This window comes from Gossypium hirsutum, chromosome D10, assembly GCF_007990345.1.
Source record: "Gossypium hirsutum isolate 1008001.06 chromosome D10, Gossypium_hirsutum_v2.1, whole genome shotgun sequence".
Lineage (NCBI taxonomy): Eukaryota > Viridiplantae > Streptophyta > Magnoliopsida > Malvales > Malvaceae > Gossypium > Gossypium hirsutum.
This window is the reverse complement of record NC_053446.1, coordinates 30,621,491-30,641,639: the sequence shown is the minus strand read 5'-3', so window position 1 is coordinate 30,641,639 and position 20,149 is coordinate 30,621,491. Positions and strand designations below refer to the sequence as shown.

General features: G+C 30.9%; 1 protein-coding gene across 2 annotated transcripts; it reads left to right on the top strand.

Moving 5' to 3' along the window:
• Nucleotides 1-1,320: 1,320 nt before the first annotated feature.
• On the top strand, nt 1,321-4,282 carry LOC107914848 (protein SULFUR DEFICIENCY-INDUCED 2). Of its 2 annotated transcripts, none has more exons than XM_016843899.2 (4): nt 1,321-1,642; nt 1,974-2,186; nt 2,893-3,048; nt 3,186-4,282. In XM_016843899.2, exons 1-4 carry the CDS (start codon nt 1,535-1,537, stop codon nt 3,594-3,596), a joined length of 888 nt encoding a protein of 295 aa, XP_016699388.1. In that variant the 5' UTR covers nt 1,321-1,534; the 3' UTR covers nt 3,597-4,282. The 2 variants fall into 2 exon arrangements, with proteins under 2 accessions (XP_016699388.1, XP_016699387.1); XM_016843898.2 differs by having other exon boundaries at nt 1,417-1,642; nt 1,974-2,195.
• The last annotated feature ends 15,867 nt before the right edge of the window (nt 4,283-20,149 follow it).

Below are 20,149 nucleotides of genomic sequence, written 5' to 3'. Positions count from 1 at the left end.
TTAGCTCTCAATGTTTACAAAACTTGTTATTTTAGTTCAAATTCTAAAATTCAATAAATTTCGCTCTAAACATTTACAAAATTTTCAATTTAGTTCTAGTTCTAAAAATTTTAAAAAAGGAAAATATTTAAAATTCTATTTTTCAATATCCCTTAACGTACCTCCAAAACCTGCTGGATAAGAAGAATATTTAACACCATTTGGATTTTACTCATTTTAAACTAATGTCACCTTCATGAATATGGGAAAAAATCAAGTTTGCTTAAATCCAACCAAGTGTCATATTTTAAATTAATATCATATTATTTAATTAAATACGTCTAAAAAATTAACAATTTTTTAGACTATTACAAAACAATTTTTTTGAATTTTTTCTTATTTTTTAAAATATACAGAGACCTAATCTTTGAGTAGAGAAAACAATACAATGTGAGATCTTTCAAGAAATAAAAAACCTTGAAAAGTTTTTTTTTCTCTTTGTTTTTTCCAACTTGGACATGTTATCAATAACTTTCAAACTTGAGTAGTCTAAGTACGTCGGTCAAACGACTAAAGTCTTAAAAAATCTAGTCCAAAATTGAAAATACGAGTTGAACTGAATCAATAGAGATAACCTTATTGATTCTATATCTCATGGGAATATTCAACTTCATCACTTTCTAATACTCATCAATCTAAATTGTGTTAATTTCTTTTTGAATTATTTGATATATTTTTTTTGTATTTTTTTTATTTTTAATGCATATGTTTTGATTTTTGATTTATAATTTATTAATACTTTTTATATTTTAAATCATTTTTACAGTTTTATCCAAAAATAAATTTTTTAAAAAATATTTTTCCTTTTTTAAACCTTTAGAATTAGAACTGAATTGACAAATTTTGTAAGTATTGAAGGCTAAATTTATTTATTTTTAAATTAGAATTAGAAATAAAATAAAAAAATTACAAACAATGAGGGTTAAATTTGTTGAATTTTTAGGTTTAGGATAAATTTGATAAAATGTGTAAACTTTAGAGGGTTAAATTTGTTATTAGGTCAATTAAAAAAAGTACTCATGTCAGCTTTCCATCACTCATCTAGTGATAATTAATGTGAGAGTGATTAAAATATTTGATTTTGAAAAGTTGAGTGATTAAACCGAAAAATTTAATAGTTAAATGATTAAAACAGAACTAAAAGCATAATTGAGTGACTAATTTTATAATTTACTCAAAATATTTGGATATACCTAAAATAGGAAATAATATTTTATTTGTTACATTAAAAAATATTTTAAAAAAACCCACAGCATAGGGCAAACCCTGTTTAGAAAAAGTTAAAAGAAATAAAAAAAAAAGGAAATGCCAAGTGTCGAAAACAAATAAGATTGAACCTGGATGGATATACGTACAGGTTCATCTCATCTTTCCCACACCAGAACAGGTATTTAGGATCTCATTCATTCCTCTTCTGTTCTTCTGCCATTGAAAGAAGAAAACTTCTCTAAAATCTTCCCTTTCTTTTTGTTTCCTCAAATTCAAAGAAGAAGAAATGAAGGAGGGAAACCAGATAGAAGCCCAACTGCATCCATCTCATTACCATGTCCTTCACAAGCTTCCTCCTGGGGACTCCCCTTACGTTCGAGCTAAACATGTTCAGGTATTATTATACATGTATCTTCCTATATTTATACGTATATGCCCCTCTTTCTTCAGTTACTCTTTCGTTTTTGCAATTACTAAAAAACCCTTGAGTGCAATACTAAATTACTATGCAGGGGGTACCCCAATTAGATTAAATAAGGATTTTTATTATTATCATAGATTACTTGCTTATTGGTGAATGGTTTTTATCCATTTAATTGAGATTGGCTAATTCAGTAGTCCTTCCTAATTTGCATATGTTGCATTTAATTTCTGATAAATGTTAAGGAAAGTGAAAGATTTGTTTGGATGAATTTGGTGTCATCTCTAATCCCAATCTACTGCAGTTAGTAGATAAGCATCCAGAAGGCGCCATAGTATTGTTTTGGAAGGCGATAAATGCAGGAGATAGAGTGGACAGCGCACTGAAGGACATGGCAGTGGTTATGAAACAGCAGGATAGAGCTGAAGAAGCCATTGAAGCCATTAAGTCTTTCAGGGACCGCTGCTCCAAGCAAGCTCAAGAATCACTTGACAATGTCCTCATTGACTTGTATAAGGTATTTCTGGTATATTACTTGACAATGTCTTGATATTTTATGCTAAAGTACCATTAGGCAACTGTAGCAAATCGGTTTTTTTTGTCAACTATTTAACTAACGGTAGTTTATGTTGAAGTAGAAAGATCGGTTTTTAATGGTAGAAATGGATGAAAATTTTAATAACAAGGACTAATTTGTTCCTCCATGATTCGTGGGCATTTAAGCATTTACCCTTAATACTTGCAGAATGAGTCCCAAAATCATATTGAAGAATCAATAAAGTTAAAAAGCTGAACTTGATGAGAAGTGAGGCCTAAAGAACAAAGTTCAACAAACTATAGTTATGTCGAGTCTTCTCAAAGTGATAGTTTTATTTTTTGATACAACAAATAGGAGAATGGATTGTGGATACTGGGACTCAAACCAACTAGGTAAACCTTGGGTTGTTTTCAAGTTAATAATTTTAATGAGCTAAATTAATAAGCTAATACTAGGTAACAAATCCTGAAACCATTTTGCTAATACTGTTTGTTTGCCAAGGTGAACTGCAAAATCCAGTTCAACTGTGTGGTTTAGTTGTGTCTTTCTCTTTCTCTCATAATGAAATCAAGAAATGTTTTAGTTAACTGTTCTTAACAAATTTAGATGTAGGGATTATCTCCTTGCTTTCATTGTCTTCATATATATACTTATTATAAATTCCTCATACTGACTGCAAAAGCAGAAATGTGGAAGAATTGAAGAGCAGATACAATTATTGAAACAGAAGGTTAGAATGATTTACCAGGGTGAGGCTTTCAATGGAAAGCCTACTAAGACAGCACGGTCCCATGGGAAGAAGTTCCAAGTTACTGTCAAGCAAGAGACCTCTAGAATACTGGTACTTAAATTCTTCTCATCACTTATTTCTCCATTTGTATCTTCTTCTGCAATTCTCTACTCTTTACAAGATTGTCTTCAGTTTATCTGCTTCATCATTATCAAAAAATAAAATAAAATGATAAATGTGTAATGCAGGGAAACTTGGGTTGGGCATACATGCAGCAAGAGAACTATTTAGCAGCAGAAGTGGTTTATCGTAAAGCTCAGATAATCGACCCTGATGCAAACAAGGCTTGCAACCTCTGCCAGTGTCTGATCAAGCAAGCACGTTACATTGAAGCACGATCCGTTCTTGAGGAAGTAATACAGGGTAAACTTCCAGGATCTGGGGATCCCAAATCAAGAAACCGTGTGAAGGAGCTGCTACAGGAATTGGAGTCAGAACAGCTCATATCAATAGCTTCTACTGCAATAGGGTTGAATGCAGAAGATACATTCCTAGCAGAAGGTCTTGACCAGTTGATGAGCCAATGGACTTCATACAGATCAAGGAGGCTTCCTATATTCGAAGAAATCTCTTCGTTCAGAGATCAGTTAGCCTGTTGATTTTATGGATTGTTTATGCTTCCGCCAGAACCGTTTGTATATTGATGAGTGTGCTAGAGACAGTTTCTTTCTTCAGGAGTGCCTTTGTAACAAGGCGCCATGTATGTAGCCTAGTGGAACTAGGAGCAGTAACTGCTAAATAAGCAAAACCATATGAAGATTTGGACCTTAGTTGGCCTGTTTGAGTTAGTTTGGCGACTTCTGCAAGAAGATGATGCTATTTAGCATGAAGTTCACAATAATGAAACAAGTTTGTAGGCAGGTAAGTAGTGTCGGAAGAGCGTGGTGCATGTGGGATACTGCTGGCGTATAAGAGTAAGAGTTGAACACTGGTTGGTATGGAGAGCTGTGCCTGTTGTTGATCCTCCTTTTGCACCATTATTAGTTCACCGATGGCAGCAAAGCTGTATGATTTGGGATTGCAATGGAGAAAATAATGGCATTGACTGAATTGATTTTTGCAAGTGAGTATGATTTTCATGGTTAATTTGCAGGTCCCAAGAAAGCAAGGCATTTATGATGAAGATGCCGAGAGAATAAAGAATGAGCTAAAGTAGAGAATGTATTGTGTTTGGAGTAGGGAGGGGGATGGAGGTCCTTTTGGCTTTTAACTCTTACCCTATCATATCAGTCAACACGGGAATGTATAATTGTAAACCTAATGCCAGAAGAAGAATATTTTAACATTTGTTTTTGATGCGGTACTTGAAAAAATTACAACTATTAAAATTCTATTTAATAAATCATACAATTAATACCAACTTTACTTTGTTAACAAAATTATGAAAATTCAAATTCAATAATAATTTCATCAAATCATTGTTAAATTTGGTTGTCAGATATAAATGTATTATATATAATTTATTAAATTTAGATATTAAAAAAGGTTTATACAACAAACAATGCAATGCTTGGCCAACAAAACCAAAAAAACTTATTTAATAAATAATCTAATGCTTGGCCAAAAAATATTATTTAATAACATAGCAAATAAAATCATAATTGGAGTAGAAAGGTTGTTAAAACCGGTATTAAAGTTCAAAGATTTTTCACTTTTAATTGGCGAAGATATTATTGAATACAAAAAAATTAAGATTGAAATTCTGTTTAATTAAAATAGAAAAGAGATATCTTCAACTTAATAAATCAAATCTTTTTCCTTTTTTTTCTCTATGTAGTTTGCTTCTTTTGTTTTGCTCAACAGCGGTGTTGCCTCTGAGTTGGCTATTGTTCGTCTTTTTTCTCTCCATCAACCTTTTCTTTCTTTCTTTTTCTCATTTATTACACATGCCTTATCTCTTTTCAATTTGTAGATATATTTTATGAGTATCTTTGTTGTCTTCACAAGATGTGATGGACAGATGACGGTGTCTATTGTTTGCTAAAATTCCACCGACCACCAGTAGTTTTTCTTGGAAAGTGGGTGGCTCTTCGTCAACTTCTTAATCTATTTATATTTTGAGAGTATTTCAAAATAATAAATGATTTCACGTGTCAGTTTAGACCGGTTTTGTTTAAGTTTTATATGGTTTTATATGGTTTTTTTTTCTATTGTTTAATAAGTCTTCAGTTTTAGAAGTTTTTGTCTGCTCTTGTACCACGTTTTTTAGTCTTGCTGATGCATGCAATTTTAGTTTTACAAGTGATTTTAAAGATGATTTTGTTGTCGTCCTCTCTAGTTCGATTAATGCTTGATTCTTTTGTCGATTTTTACTTGCCACTTTGGACCATCCAAGGCTAAATTCCTTATCGTATTAAGTGACTGCAATCACTCCAGATATGTCGTACTTGAGTTGTGAAAAAACCAATTGTCAACGTATCATAATATTCTATTGATGCTAAGGCTTTAGCCTTTGTTATGTTGATGGAACTTGTCCTTCACCATCTACGATGAATGTTTATTACTTTTTCTCTGAATTATATGGTTCATTCATTAAATGAATTAATGAATTTACCTTTAAATAAAAATCAAACGATGAATGTTTATTACTTTTTCTCTGAATTATATGGTTCATTCATTAAATGAATTAATGAATTTACCTTTAAATAAAAATCAAACGTTAATTATAAAGTTTAGTTCAAATGTGATGATAATGATCGAATGAATAGTGTGAATTCACATATTTAGGGATGTTTAACTTCTTCTTTTTTACAATTTTAGATGTTGTTGCTTCATACAATATTTAGATTTAATTATTTTAATTATTTTTCGCAACAAATGCAAATACCATTAAATATTCATTATTCATATTTATTTTGTTTTTGCAAATAATGAATACGTCAATTATCCAAATTTATTTTACTTATATTTAATATATATTTATAATTTTTTTGACTTATTAAATTAGTCTTTCTATAAGAAGAATATTTAGTGGATTGAAATATCGACTTATAAATTATTTTTATTTTTATTTTGTTGAATAAAAGCAAAGCCTAAAAGGCCTTATCGAAGAAACCATGGGAACTTGACCAAATCCCATATCTTTTGTAAGGCCCAATTTTAAACCGGGACCGCACTCAAAACAGACCAGACCACAACAAAAATTAATAAACAGTCCATTTACATTAAACTCAAACAGCCTAAATATAAGCTCAACTACCTAAACCCTAATAGTCCAAATCAGAAAAAAAAACAAAAATAAACGAAACCCTAGGTGCGCCGCACCTAGGGCTCTCTGTCTTCTGACCAGCCGCCACTGTTAGCCCCACTTGCCACCGTTCACCTGCTCCGCCACCATCAATCACCTGCAAGAAGAAAACAAACACGCAAGCAGCAAAAAAAAGCAAGATTTCTTTCGAAACAAATCGGCCATATAAAAGGCCATATATCATTCTGTAAGAGGGGATTTTCTTTTGAGAAATAAAAAAGAAAAGCAGATTCAAAAAAATAAGAGGCAAAGGTTTTTTTCTTTATCGTTTCTTCACTGTTTCTATACAAGTTTTTTTTTTCCTTTTGTTTTTAAAAGAAACTATGTATAAATATATAAAAAAATATAGTAAAAAAAGGGGAAAAAAAGAGCGAAATTTTTACCTAGGATGGCATCCGACCACCGTTCGCGGAGGCGCCGCGGCGGAGCTACGGTGGCCCCCCTCTCTGCCATTTCGCTGGTTTTCTGGAATGACCAGAGAAGAACAAAGAAGGAAATTTTTTTCTTTTAAAACAGCTGCACAAATGATTTTTTTTTCTTCTTTAAGTTTTTACTTTTATAAGCCCCCAAAACGACGTCGTTTTGGGACTGGCTTCATATTCCCAAAACGACGTCGTTTAGTTCCTCAACCCGCGCATGCGACCCGACCCGCCAGAGGATCCGCGCTTTTTGAATTTTTGGCTATTTTCGCTTCAGGCCCTTCCAAATTTTTGGTCTGTTTCAATTTAGTCATTTTTCGTTTTTCTTTATTTTTTAATTTGGACGGAAGATTTGTCCCGGTTTTCAATTTGGTCCTCAATTCGTTGGACCCCTGGAGAAGGGACACGTGGCCTGGAAATAAAGTTTATTACCCATTTGGCCCTCCGCCCTTTCGCGCTCTTTCATTTTGGTACTTCTTTATTTATTTTATTATAGCTTTGACCTTTAAATTTCATTTTTATCCCGAATTAGTCCATCTTTGTTATTTTTGTTATATTATTAATTAATCGAATTATTATCATACTTATATTTTCTTTTTATATTTACTTATTCATTATTATATTATCATATTATACTATTAGTTTTGTATTGTTGTTATCATTATTATTATTATTATATTTCTATTTATTTATCTTATTCTTGTTGTTGTTGCTTGTATTATTTATGCTTACATCATCGTATTCATTATTGTTTTATTATGCACATTAACACCGTGTTTTATTTCTACCATGTCGTATTAGATTAATTTTATTTGATGCATAAATCATGACTTTAAAATAAGCAAAACATTGTATTTTGATTCGAGAGGATTGAGCCCTAACGAATTGAGTTCCAATTTTCCTCGTTGAATCTAAATAATCGAGAATATTCTTTAATCAAAACACATAAATAAAAAACTCATTTTCGGGAATTCGATACGTTGTGTCCTAATGCATTGGATATGACATGTTGTTTTCTCGAGATGATGATTTTTTTAAAAAATAATAAAGGCAATATTCAATGTTTGGAATTTTGAGAAATTGTGCCCTAACGTATTGGGTTTCGATTTCTTCATCTGACTTAAAAAATTGAATATCCTTTTAAATTTCATTGCATGAGTTTTTTAAAGGATAAGCTCATTTTTTAGGATGTGAAATATCATGCCCTAACCCATTGGGTGTGACATTTTCTCTCTTCGAAATGAGAGGGTCTTAACATGTAATTTGATTTATACAAGTTTTCTTTAATACAAGGATCGCATTTTAAAATCTTTGCACATTTTTTATATTAAGACACTAATTAATCAATAAGGTACCAATTTTAGGCGTGTCGAGGGTGCTAACCCTTCCTCGTGCGTAACCGACTCCCGAACCAGTTTTTTTTGGATTTTATAAGACCAAAAATTATCGTTTTAGTAAATTTAAATTTTTATTAAAATGACTTAATTATGAGGTGATCCGATCACACCTAAATAAAAAAGATTGGTGGTGACTCCATTTTCGTTTTTTCAAAATTTAAGTCGATCCTCTTTTCAAAAAAATAGTTTCGACATCTTCCAACAACAATTTCCAGCAGCCTGCAAGTGGTGTCTCCAACAATATCAACTCATTCGATCGCTCTTTGAAATGCTTGGCAACAAAATCTGAAACCCTATTCGCCTCTCTAGGCACATGCATAAACCATGTATTTTACTAACGGGGTCCCTCAACCTCTGCTCCTCAGGTTCACGATTCTGTAAAAGATTTGTAATCCCCAACTTACCACTTTCAAGCTCTACAAATCTATAACCTTGTTCCTAAATCACGTAGGTCCTTCAGCAATTGTCGCTATCTCTACCTACAAAACCGAGTTAAGACCAACATTTCGACCAAAATCCAATTTCCCCATTGGTCTCGAGCAACTCCTCCAATTACAGCACACTCACTTGACAGATTCATAGCACCGTCCATATTTAAGCTCCATTTGTTTTACTAAAAATGACTTTCGGAAAATAATTTCTGAAAAATAACTTACTTTCTTGAAAATAGTTAATATTTTTTTGTGTTTGGATGAATATGTGTAAAATATTTTTTTGTTGTTTGACAAATTTCCTGAAAATATTTCATAAAAGTTGTTTTCAATAAAAAAATACACTTGACATTTATGATAAAGAGTTTATATGAAGTAGTGAATTGACTGCAAAGTGTTGTTAAGATAAAATTATAGAAAATAATGAATATTCATGATGCTAAGGATTAAATTGTAAATTTTGTGAAATTTATAATTGAAGCAAGAGAAGTGATATGCATGAAAATTTGTTATGTGAAATAAGATATTATAATGAATTATTTGGTTAAAGTGCTTATATGGTGAAAAATAAATTACATGGTAATAGGGACTAAATTAAAAATTGTACAAAAATTGTACAATTACATGGTAATAGGGACTAAATTAAAAATTGTACAAAAGTTTAAGTGGGAAAAAAATTAATATGTGAATAAGGAAATTATGATAAAATTTTAATGAATGTGTTATGAGATGATGAAATATGCATAAAGTATTGTAAAAGTGAAATTGTAGAAAAATATGAAATTTTTAGGATAACAAGGACTAAATTGTTAAACTTGAGAAAATATGTGTGTCGAAACCATTTTTTTTAAACAAAAATTAGTGGTCGACTTAAAAACGAAAATTGGTAGTCGCCACCGATCCTTTATTGAGGTGTGATCAGCTTACCTTAAAAACGATTTTGGTCTGCGAATTTTGAGAAAATAAGTTCGGGAGTCGGTTACGCACGAGGAAGGGTTAGCACCCTCGTAACGCCCAAAATTGGTACCGAATTGATTAATTAATGTCTTAATGCCAAATGTTTGAAAAGATTTTAAAGTACGATCTTTTGAAAAGAAAAAAAGAAGAAAAAATAAATAAATAAAATGAATTGGATGATGAGATTCACTTATTTCAAAGAAATAAATTGTCACACTCAGTAAGTTAGAGTGCAACATCTTAAATCCTCAAAATTAAGTTTATCTTTTGACATTTAAAACCTATGCATTTTGAGAAGGATATCTAATTACTTTGGTCAAATGAGAAAATCAAAATCCAGTAAGTTAGGGTTGGATTTCACAAAATTCCTAAATATTGAATATTGCATTTATTTTCATTTGTTAGAAGAAACCTCATCTTGAGAAAACAATATGTCATATCCAATGCGTTAGGACACAATGTATCGAATTTCCGAGAATGAGTTTTTTATTTGTGTGTTTTGATTAAAGAATAATCTCGACTATTTAGATTTGACGAGAAAAATTGGAACCCAATACGTTAGGGCTCAATTCTTTCGAAGATCCCAAATACCAAACTTTGCGTTATCTTGAAAGTTTTTGAACAAATTGGTTTTGATACTTAAACGATATTAGACGTGACCTTTTAAATGAATAAAGTGTGATGAAGTGATAACGTACAATACAAAAGGATAATTCAAAATTAAAATGTACACTAATGAATAATGAATAATCAATAAATAAATTTAAACAAGCATAGCAATAATTATCTCAACCATATATCATACAAATAACAACATTGGCAAGTAATAGAAAACTAATTGAAACCAAGCAAATTTACATAAACATAAATAAAACATACAAATTTAAAAATAACTTAAGAAATAAATAGCATGAAAGAATGGGAATGATCATTGATAAACCGTATGCGAAAATAAATTTAAAGCAAATAATATATATATATATATATATATATGAGAGTTTCAAAAAGAAATCCAAAAATAAAGTTAAAAACATATGAAATATAACATACAAAATAATATATACTTAACCTAAATAAGTATTACATACTAAATAAAAATAATAATATAAAACCAACAACATCATGTATATGAGGTAAAAATAATTTTAATGAAAGTTATATATGTATAAAATATATATATAGTTTAGAATTAAATAATATATATTACATATGTACGTATATATATAATAAAAACAGTCTAAAAATAATAGTAAATGATAAAGTAGCATATATATATGTAGGTAAATAGAAATATAATCAAATATAATAATAATAACAATAATAAATAGTGATAAAAAATAATAACAATAATAATAAAAATAATTAAGTGATTAGAAAACGCAAGAGGGACTAAACTGCAGTCAAAACAGAATTAATGGGCCACAAATGTAGTTTAAAAAAACACTGAGGGTCCAAACCGCAATTCGTGAATTACGAGGGGGCCAAATTGGAAATTATTCCATTCCCCAAAACGCAGCGTAGTGATGTGGACTGAAATGAGACAATATCAAAATGCGGGGTAAAAATTAAAAAATAAAAGGACCGATTTAAAAATCCTACAAGAGAAGAAGGACCTTTTGTGCAATATACCCAAGTTTTGGAAAACACGCGGATCCTTCCCCGGGTCGGGTCGCCGCGCGGGTCGGAGGCTTCTAAACGACCAATACGGCACCGTTTTAGAGCTACTGAAGCAGGCCCTAAACGGTGTCGTTTTATGCACCATATAAAGGCCACTCATAACCCTAAAATCAGAGCATTTTCCATTCTTCAAACTGACCAAACAAAAAAAAACTAAATACCCCATTCCCTTTTTTATTTCAAACCCTAGAATCCTCAACCGACTCTGATTCAAACAGAATGAACGAGGATTCCGGCGGCGTACCAGTGAAGGTAAACTCCTTCTCTTTTCCTCCCTTTTTCCTTATTGCTATATGTATATAAAAAATAAAAAATGAAAGAACCACACCAAAAACGCAGAGAAAGAAAATAAGAAGAAAAGAACCACCTTCAAAAACTGATCTTTTGTTTTTGATTTCTTTTTTTGATACAATATGCGTAAAAAAATACAAAGGTTCTTCCCTTTCTTTTATAGCCGAGAGAAAAAGAAAGATAATAAAATAAAATTACAATATATCCATTTTCTTTCTGTTGTGTTGTTTTCGTCCCATTTGCAGGTGTACGGAGGCGATGGACGTGGCGGTACGGAGGAGAAGGCGCACGCGTACGGAGGCTCGTCACGCGCAAAGGGCTTGGCTGCAGCACTTGGATCTTCTAGGGTTTCCGTGTGTTGTTTAGTGTTTTGGGCTCATTTGGGTTATTGGGTAATTCGGGTTTGGGCTGTTGTGTACTTGGGCTAATGCGTATAATTTAGGATTCTAGTGATTGGGCTTAAAATTTAAATTTGGCCCATTGTAATTGGACTTTATTAGACTATTTAATTTTGATTTTTTCATTTGGTTTATTTCAGTAACGGGCCGGGCAAATTGGGCCTATTACAATGTGGATGAAATGATAAAAGTGAAATACATAGAATTTTGATATGTGAAATAGGATATTGAGATAAATTATGTGATTAAAGTGTAACAAGAAAGAAAATTGATTTAATATGATTAATTAGTGAATATTGAACTTTTATGACAAAAATGGACTAATTTGAAAAGTTATTAAAGTTTATAAGAAAATACTTGATAAGTGAAGAATGTAACAGAGAATGTAACATCTCGGTGCTTTGACCTGATGTTTGGGTCGGGTATGGGGGTGTTACAATGAACAGAGCCTTATTAGTTTGGAAAATATCTCACGGAAAAAAATTTGGAAAGATATTTTATGGGAATAAAGGGGTAATTTTACATTAACTGGAAAATCTTTTATGCTGATCATGCTATTTTACATGAAAGAAACATCGAAAAAGGTTGAAAATATTTTTCGTAAAAGCTTTTACGTTGAAACAAATAGAGCCTTAGTTTAATCCAACCAGATTTGGATAGGTATGACACACTATGAACGTCACAAGTGAATAAATTCATAAATGGATTCAGGATCTATTCTTCTTGGGTCTTGTCTAATGTACTGTCAGTCCAGTCAATCACATCTATGTCTCTATCTTTTGGGAGACATCAGCTCTAATGTACAAGACGGAGCATCTTCTCAATTGGACTTGCTAGATTGCATATTAGTCTTTCAATCGGTTTGTTCATTCCTGATTAGACTAAGTGTATCCTCCCAAACACGACCTAAACCTTATGACCGCATTCTGAAGGCTACATTAGCCATTGAAATGACCATGTAAATTCGTTTAGTTTAAAAAAAATTTGTTTAGTTTCTACATTAGCCATTGAAGGCTACATCAGTTTGGAAAACTTAGCATGGTTGCCTTGGGTTTAGTAGAAATATCAGATTGTTAGGTCGTCTATGATTTAAGTCCAATTTATTAGAAAGTCGTGTCGTTTGAAAAAAAAACTCAATTGGTTCTGTCAATAAACCTTTTGTAACACCCCGTACCCGAGACCGTTGCCGGAGTCGGACACGAGGGGTTCACAGACTAATTTCGCTTACTATCGCAGTCCATTTTAAAAATTTCCAGACAGTTGGCTAACTGTGTCGCTGTCACCTTAAAAATCATATCTTGAGTTCCACAACTCGAAAATCAGTTTCGTGATTTTTCCCTGAAACTAAACTCATATATACATCTACAATTGTTTTTCTATAATTTTTGGTCAGGCCAATTAGTACAGTTTATTAGTTAAAGTCTCCCATGTTACAGGGATCGACTACACTGACCTTCGCGCATAACGACTTGGATATCTCCCTGTACAGGGCTTCAATGCTGATGCCGTTTGTTTCTATAGAAACTAGACTCAAAGAGGAATCTATACATATATGGCATGACTCCTAATTATCTCTGGTTAATTTATAATGAATTTATAAAGTCGGAACAGGGAATCCAGAAACTGTTCTGGCCCTGTCTCACGAGAACCTGAATATCTCTTAACATACTGTCCATATGATCGTTTCGTTACTTTCCTATGAAAATATATTCATCAAGGTTCGTTTATATAATTTATTCACTATTTAATTCCATTCCTAATATTTTTAGTGATTTTTCTAAAATCACGTTACTGCTGCTGTCCAAAGCAAATTATTACAATTTGCTCTTAAATTTCCAAGTCCAAACACATATGAACTTACCATTTGAGTTTAAGACATATCATGGCCACATCATACCTTATTAAATCAACTCATTATGTCCTATTATGATTGAATTTACTCAACGTTTAATCACTTAAAACTTACCTCGGATGTGGTCGAACGATTTCGGCGGCTATTCGATCACTTTTTTCCTTCCCTTTATCGGATTTAGTTCCCCTTTGCTCTTGAGCTTAATTTAACAAATAAATTGATTTAATCATTTGAACATCGAAAAGAGAAAATCAAGGTACTTAACCCATATATATATACATTAGACATTAAAGTCACATACATATGAAATCATGAATCAACTCAACATATTAACCCACACTCTCTTTTAGCCGATTGTCTAAGCCAAGATTAAGCCACCAATATGCTTACTTATAACCGAATACATGCAACACCAATCTATGTGTTCATTCATGTGGTCGAGTATACATATTCCAATATGATATCATTTCCATTTCGTTTAACACTTAACTTTTACCACATATCAAATAACCCATTTCTTTACTCATGTGGCCAATTATATTCGGTCATGCATACTCACATAAAATCAATTTGGAGACTCTATCAACCCAACATACATTCGGCAATAGTCTATAGTTCTCTCTCTCGGCCACTCATTTCACACTTAACAAAGCTTCCATTCGAATCATTAGTGAGTATCAATTAACTTAGGCTACCTTTAAACCTTTATTTATCACCTCATGCCAAACCAAAGACCACATTCGGCACTTTCATCCACCATTCTACCAAGCATGTTCATAACAAGGTAGCCGAATTCTTTTTATGGTTCAAACACTCATCTATCCTCATTCACCTAACTTTAACATGAAACAACAAAACTCATCATTATTAGCTACCATAGTCGAAAACCTTACTCAATCCAAAAATCAAAATTTCATCATGGGTTACAAAAAAAATAACTTGATATCTCACTCAAGATCAACTAAAATTTCAAGAACTAATATGAACACCTTACCTTAATATTGACCTAAGATGACCGATGGCTTCACTCTCTTCTTCCTCCTTTCAATTCGGCCAAGAAGAACCAAAGAACACAACTTGTTTTCATCACCAAATGCTCTTGTTCCCCTTTTTTTTCTTTAGATTCGGCTAGGAAGAAACATGTATGATGATCTCTTTTTTTTTTCTTTCACCCATCCCTTCCTTTAGTTATCAATTCTTTATTTTATTACATCCTCCATACTAATATGGCACCTAGTTAATTAAAGTTAATATAAAATTAACACTTGATTATACAATTTGTAGCATGGCCGGCCACTACCTATAGTTTGGCTAATTTGACATGCAAGGACAAGCACTTTCCCACATATACTAATAGGCCACTTTAGCACTTGCCTAGCATATTTCTAAATTGCCTCACATAAGTCCCTGCTAATAATTTTCACATACACTGACCAAATTGAAGTATGGAACTATCACACAAGCATTTACTCACATCATAAACACAGAATATAACCTTTAATTATTTATAAGACTCGGTTTCGTGGTCCCGAAACCACTTTCCGACTAGGGTCACTTTAGGGGTGTCACACCTTTAAAAATCATGTTTCATCACTACACAGCGGAAAAATGAGATGCCTTTAATTTTGTAAGAAAATCTGTGTTTTAAGTCATATTAAAGTCGGTTTTTAAATTTGCTCGATTTTCATCCAAACTAAACTTTCATGCATGCAAAAACCAAATAAAATCAACCCATGCCACAATCCATATTAACAAAATTTACAGTCCAAAAATAAAAACCAATATAAATAAAGTAAAATTAAAAGTACTTTATTAACTTAAAATCTGAGACGAAACATCCGTATACCAAATTCGATCTTAACCTTGAGGGTTATCTGTAAGAAGTAAACTAGCAAGTGAATTTAAAAAGCTCAGTGTGAGTCTAAGCATACATAAACATAGTATAGGCATACAATCAATCAATAAAGCATACAACCATTATAACAGAACATACAGTAAATCATGGCATTACAAAATTTTGTACATAACATGCTCATATAAAATAGTGCAGAAGTCTTATCCATCCATCCACTACATATCACGAGTTCCGCAGAACCCGTCATCTGAACACCAAAATTATAAGAGCTGAAGCTTGATGGGGATAAACCACCAGTAACAATTTGCAATAAAACTGCCAATAATTTGTAGACAAGTTGTCAGTAAGTTGTGATAAGTCGCCAGTACTCCAACAATACTTCAGGGTTGCAGATCAACTGTCAGTATAACATATTGGATAAACCGCAGTACTCCACGAAACTCTTTCGTCACCCATCAAACCTAGACCCCATATAATGAAATATGTCAATCCATTAATATAGTATATCATGCTAAACATTAACAATATCAATAACAGTGACATGCTTAACATGCTTTTAGTTTATCAGTTTCAGTGGCATGATTTACATGCAATCGATATATATAGTAAGATTTAGTGCCATGCTTTTTCGCGCAATCAATAATCAGTAACATATCTCACAATCCATAATCACTTTTGGCACTCACACATTCAATTAAACACATATTAACACATAAAAATAACAACATGCATATTACATAATTTGCAATAATCATCAAACACTCAAAGGTAAGACCCATACTTGATTAATTGCGAAACAAAAATACTAACGCTATCCTGCAGCTCCAACATTTAGATCTAAACAGATCCCAATCAAATCTATACATGAGACATACAAAACACGATTAAACCAACTTTCAATCACCTATAGAGGGTTCGAACAAAGGGGCGGCATAAGGTTGCAAAATAATAAGGGTTAGGGTGGCACAATGAAAAAGAAATGAGAGAAAAATTACGAACGAAAAGAGAAAAGGGATAGGGTTGGACGACAAAGAGGCAAAACAAATGAATAAAAGGCTGAACAGAAGAGAAAAAAAACATATTTATACTAGGTTTTTATAGGCATGGACGACACATATCTAGGGTTTTGGGCAAAATTATTGAAAATAAAAGTTATATGGGAGAGGGAAATTGAACTTGGGTCTCAATGACAATTTTACAATTTCTTAACTACTAGACCAATAACTCATTCTTGCTATAACCATGCAATTTTATCAATAAAAATTTGGGATGTGACACTAAGGACATGTTTAGATTCGTCGATTAGTATAAGTTATCTTTCTATATTATGATCTGACCATGTAATACCACTAAGTATTAGTTTAAATATTGGACAACTTGTGAGCAACTTTTGCTTTTAATTTGCTTTGCGTTCAAAAACAACATGAAGACAGTTATAAAAAGTATATTAATGTAATCAATGAATTTTTTATTGACTAATCTGTTTGAAAAAATTACAAGTGTACATAGACAAAAACGCTACACTCAGGGCACCAAATCCAATATTAATAAATCTCCCTATAGATACACATGGCCTTGAGAATACTTTTTTTGTACATTTGCACAATGAGTCTTGGAAGATGAATTGATGCAACAATGGAATTAGGAAACATATTCGACGTAGAAAATAAAGATAGCCAAGGTTGAACTGTGAGATACTGATCAAACACCACCCATGGCCCTTCCACAAAAACCTGCACATAATCATCCTCAGGCATAAACCTTCCATATAATAATTGTTTTCAAGGTCCATTGATTAAAACAACTGTGATGGATTCCACAATGAATGAATCTTATTCGGTAAAGCATGAAATCTAATCTTTCTTCCTAAGAGCTTTAGGATCACAGTCTTTGATATACTCTCCTCCAAAAAATTATGGACCCTATCCAAAAGTTGGATTGATGGTATCCTATCCACTATTTCTCTTTCCACATCATCGTCGCGAAGATCAATATCATCATTTGTGTAAACCTCACTCTGATGAGTATCTAACCAGTTGTCATTCATTAGCATATCCTTAAGGACATTCGTGCATTATTTGAACTATTTGATTCCTTATTCTCATTATCAGGGGGGTCCTCCTCCCGTAAGCGCATCTTCTTGGTGGCACAGCCACCACCTTGTAGAGATCGAGATTGATTAAGACTTCCAACACTGTCCATCGTAAGAAAAAACATGAATGATACAACTTATATTTTATTTATTTCATATTCAAAAGGTAATACGGAAAATAATATGAATTAGATTTTAAATTTTTTTTTGGATTTAGATTTAAATATTACAAAAAAAGTACATATTTTTTCAAATTATTGTCATCACTGTTAGACCCGATCATAGTCGGACCACCGCCCAGGTCCGAAGGCCCTCCAAAAAAGTGAGTTTGGGCAAAAATATAAACAAAAAAAGTAAGTTTGGACAAAAAAATAAGGCCCATTTTCTAAGCGGATCAGGCCTTGGGTAATATTATTTTGGCTCGAGCCCAGCCCAAATTTGCCTAATTTTTTTACTATTGTTTTTTGTTGTTTGTTGTAATTTTGATGTTGTTTTGTTGTCATTTTGATATTATATTGCTACTATTTTATTGTTATTGTTTTGATATTGTATAAATCTTGTTTTATTATTAATTTTGCTACTATTTTAGAGACATTTGTTTGCTAAGTTGTAACTATCTTAGAGTTAATTAAGTATAAAGACTTTTTTTAATGTATTTTTCATTTGTTAGGAAATATTTATTTTAATACTTTTAGTGTATTTAATTTATTATATTTTTTAATTTTTTATATAAAAAAATTAATACGGGTGGGCTGAGCTTGGATTTAGCATTTGTTATATGGGTTGGACTTGAGTAAAATTTTAAGCCCATTTTTCGACTCAGACCGAGCTCGAGCCTAAAATTTTACATTGACCCGACCTGACTCGACCCATGATCAAGTCTAATCCCTATTAATAACCATAAAATATTCTCAATATTAATTACCTTATTTGGCTGATTAAAGAAACATTCAAAATAAAAATAAATTTTAATAATTTTACAAAATAAACAAATTGTAATTGGCAAAAGGGACTATCAAAATATGGAGGAAAAAAGAATGAACAGAATTAGAAATATGAGATGGCAGTTTTGGAAAGGTAATATTATATGAGAGCGAAAAACTTTAATAATACATAAAACTCACCTAAATTGAGCTAAATTTCATTCCTCGACTATGGTAATATCAATCACGCGATTTATACTCTAATAACCATTATTATTTTTAAATAATCTCATCGTACGTTTTGATTATATCTAATTTTTTTTAACAATGCCTAAAATTATTCATAGTCCTTTCTTAACAAATAAATAGGAAAATAATGCGTTTTGGCGTACTTGAACTCACGTCCTCCTGTATTGATAACAATGTCCATGCCAATCAAATTAAGACTCAATCGACCTAATAACCATTATTTTTACCATCAAACAATTGGTTATTATAAGTATTACTCAAAATTTAAAAAGATACATCAAAATAGTTATTACTGAATCAGAAAGTTTAGAATCGTATTTGAAATTGAACTTTTTTTATAAATTATATACTACTTTTTTATCAATGCTTTACTACTATTTTTATTCATTGTGCATTAATTTTTTATATATATATATATTAATATTTAATTATGAATTTTATTATATTCGCTTTTTTTTCTCAAATGCTAATTATCAAAAAATTGAATTAATAAATTTATATTAAAAAGATTTGATATTTTAGAAACATACAATTTAATTATCCATAATTGTGAGCCAAGTTATAAATTAAAATCTAAAATTGATGTTATAATAATGATAACATATTTAAATATATACTTTTTTTAATCTTATTAAAGCTTAAACAAATTTTGAAATTTTAATGATGAAATTTATAATTATTGTCTTATCTATAATAATTTACTACTTTATTATGAATTAACTATTATGTTTTTTTTATTCACTAAACTATTATTAATATATCACTCTAACTTATTTAATTATTTTCTAATAAATTTATAACTTTTACTTAATTTTTTATTAATTTTAAGCTTGTAGTTTAAAATTATTCAATGCGTTGACTAAATTATGAATTAACATGTAAATTAAAATAATTAAAGTATTTATTAAAATTTTAAAATATAATGCTACAAAAATTTTAATATTTGTAAATGTAAACATTATTTTTTATTAATAGATTATATAATTTGTACAATTGTGATTATGAAGTTGACTATTATGTTATCAATTATTTAATATTATCTTGTACAATATTTTAAAAAATATTATAGTATTGTTTTGTACAATATATTTTTTAAAATATTATGGAAGTTATCTCAATTTCAAACTTAAATGATTAATTATAATTTTATTTTTAGAAATAATTTTATCCTTAAATTATTAAATCTTAAAATTTTCTTCTAACATATTTTATAAAAATTTTAAGGGATAAATATCAAAATTAAATATGAACTTCAATTTATGTGCAATTGTATACATTAACTTTAATTTGGTGCAATTCTACACGTGAAACTCTAATTGTGGTCCAAATGTATACTTGAAACTTTAATTTTAATTTAATCATAC

Bases quoted from the DNA above. Each gene is read 5' to 3' on its own strand.
- LOC107914848 (XM_016843898.2), top strand. From the start codon at position 1,535: ATGAAGGAGGGAAACCAGATAGAAGCCCAACTGCATCCATCTCATTAC. The intron at 1,643-1,973 runs GTATTATTATAC...AATCTACTGCAG, and splicing joins TTCGAGCTAAACATGTTCAG to TTAGTAGATAAGCATCCAGA. The intron at 2,196-2,892 runs GTATATTACTTG...CTGCAAAAGCAG, and splicing joins ACTTGTATAAGGTATTTCTG to AAATGTGGAAGAATTGAAGA.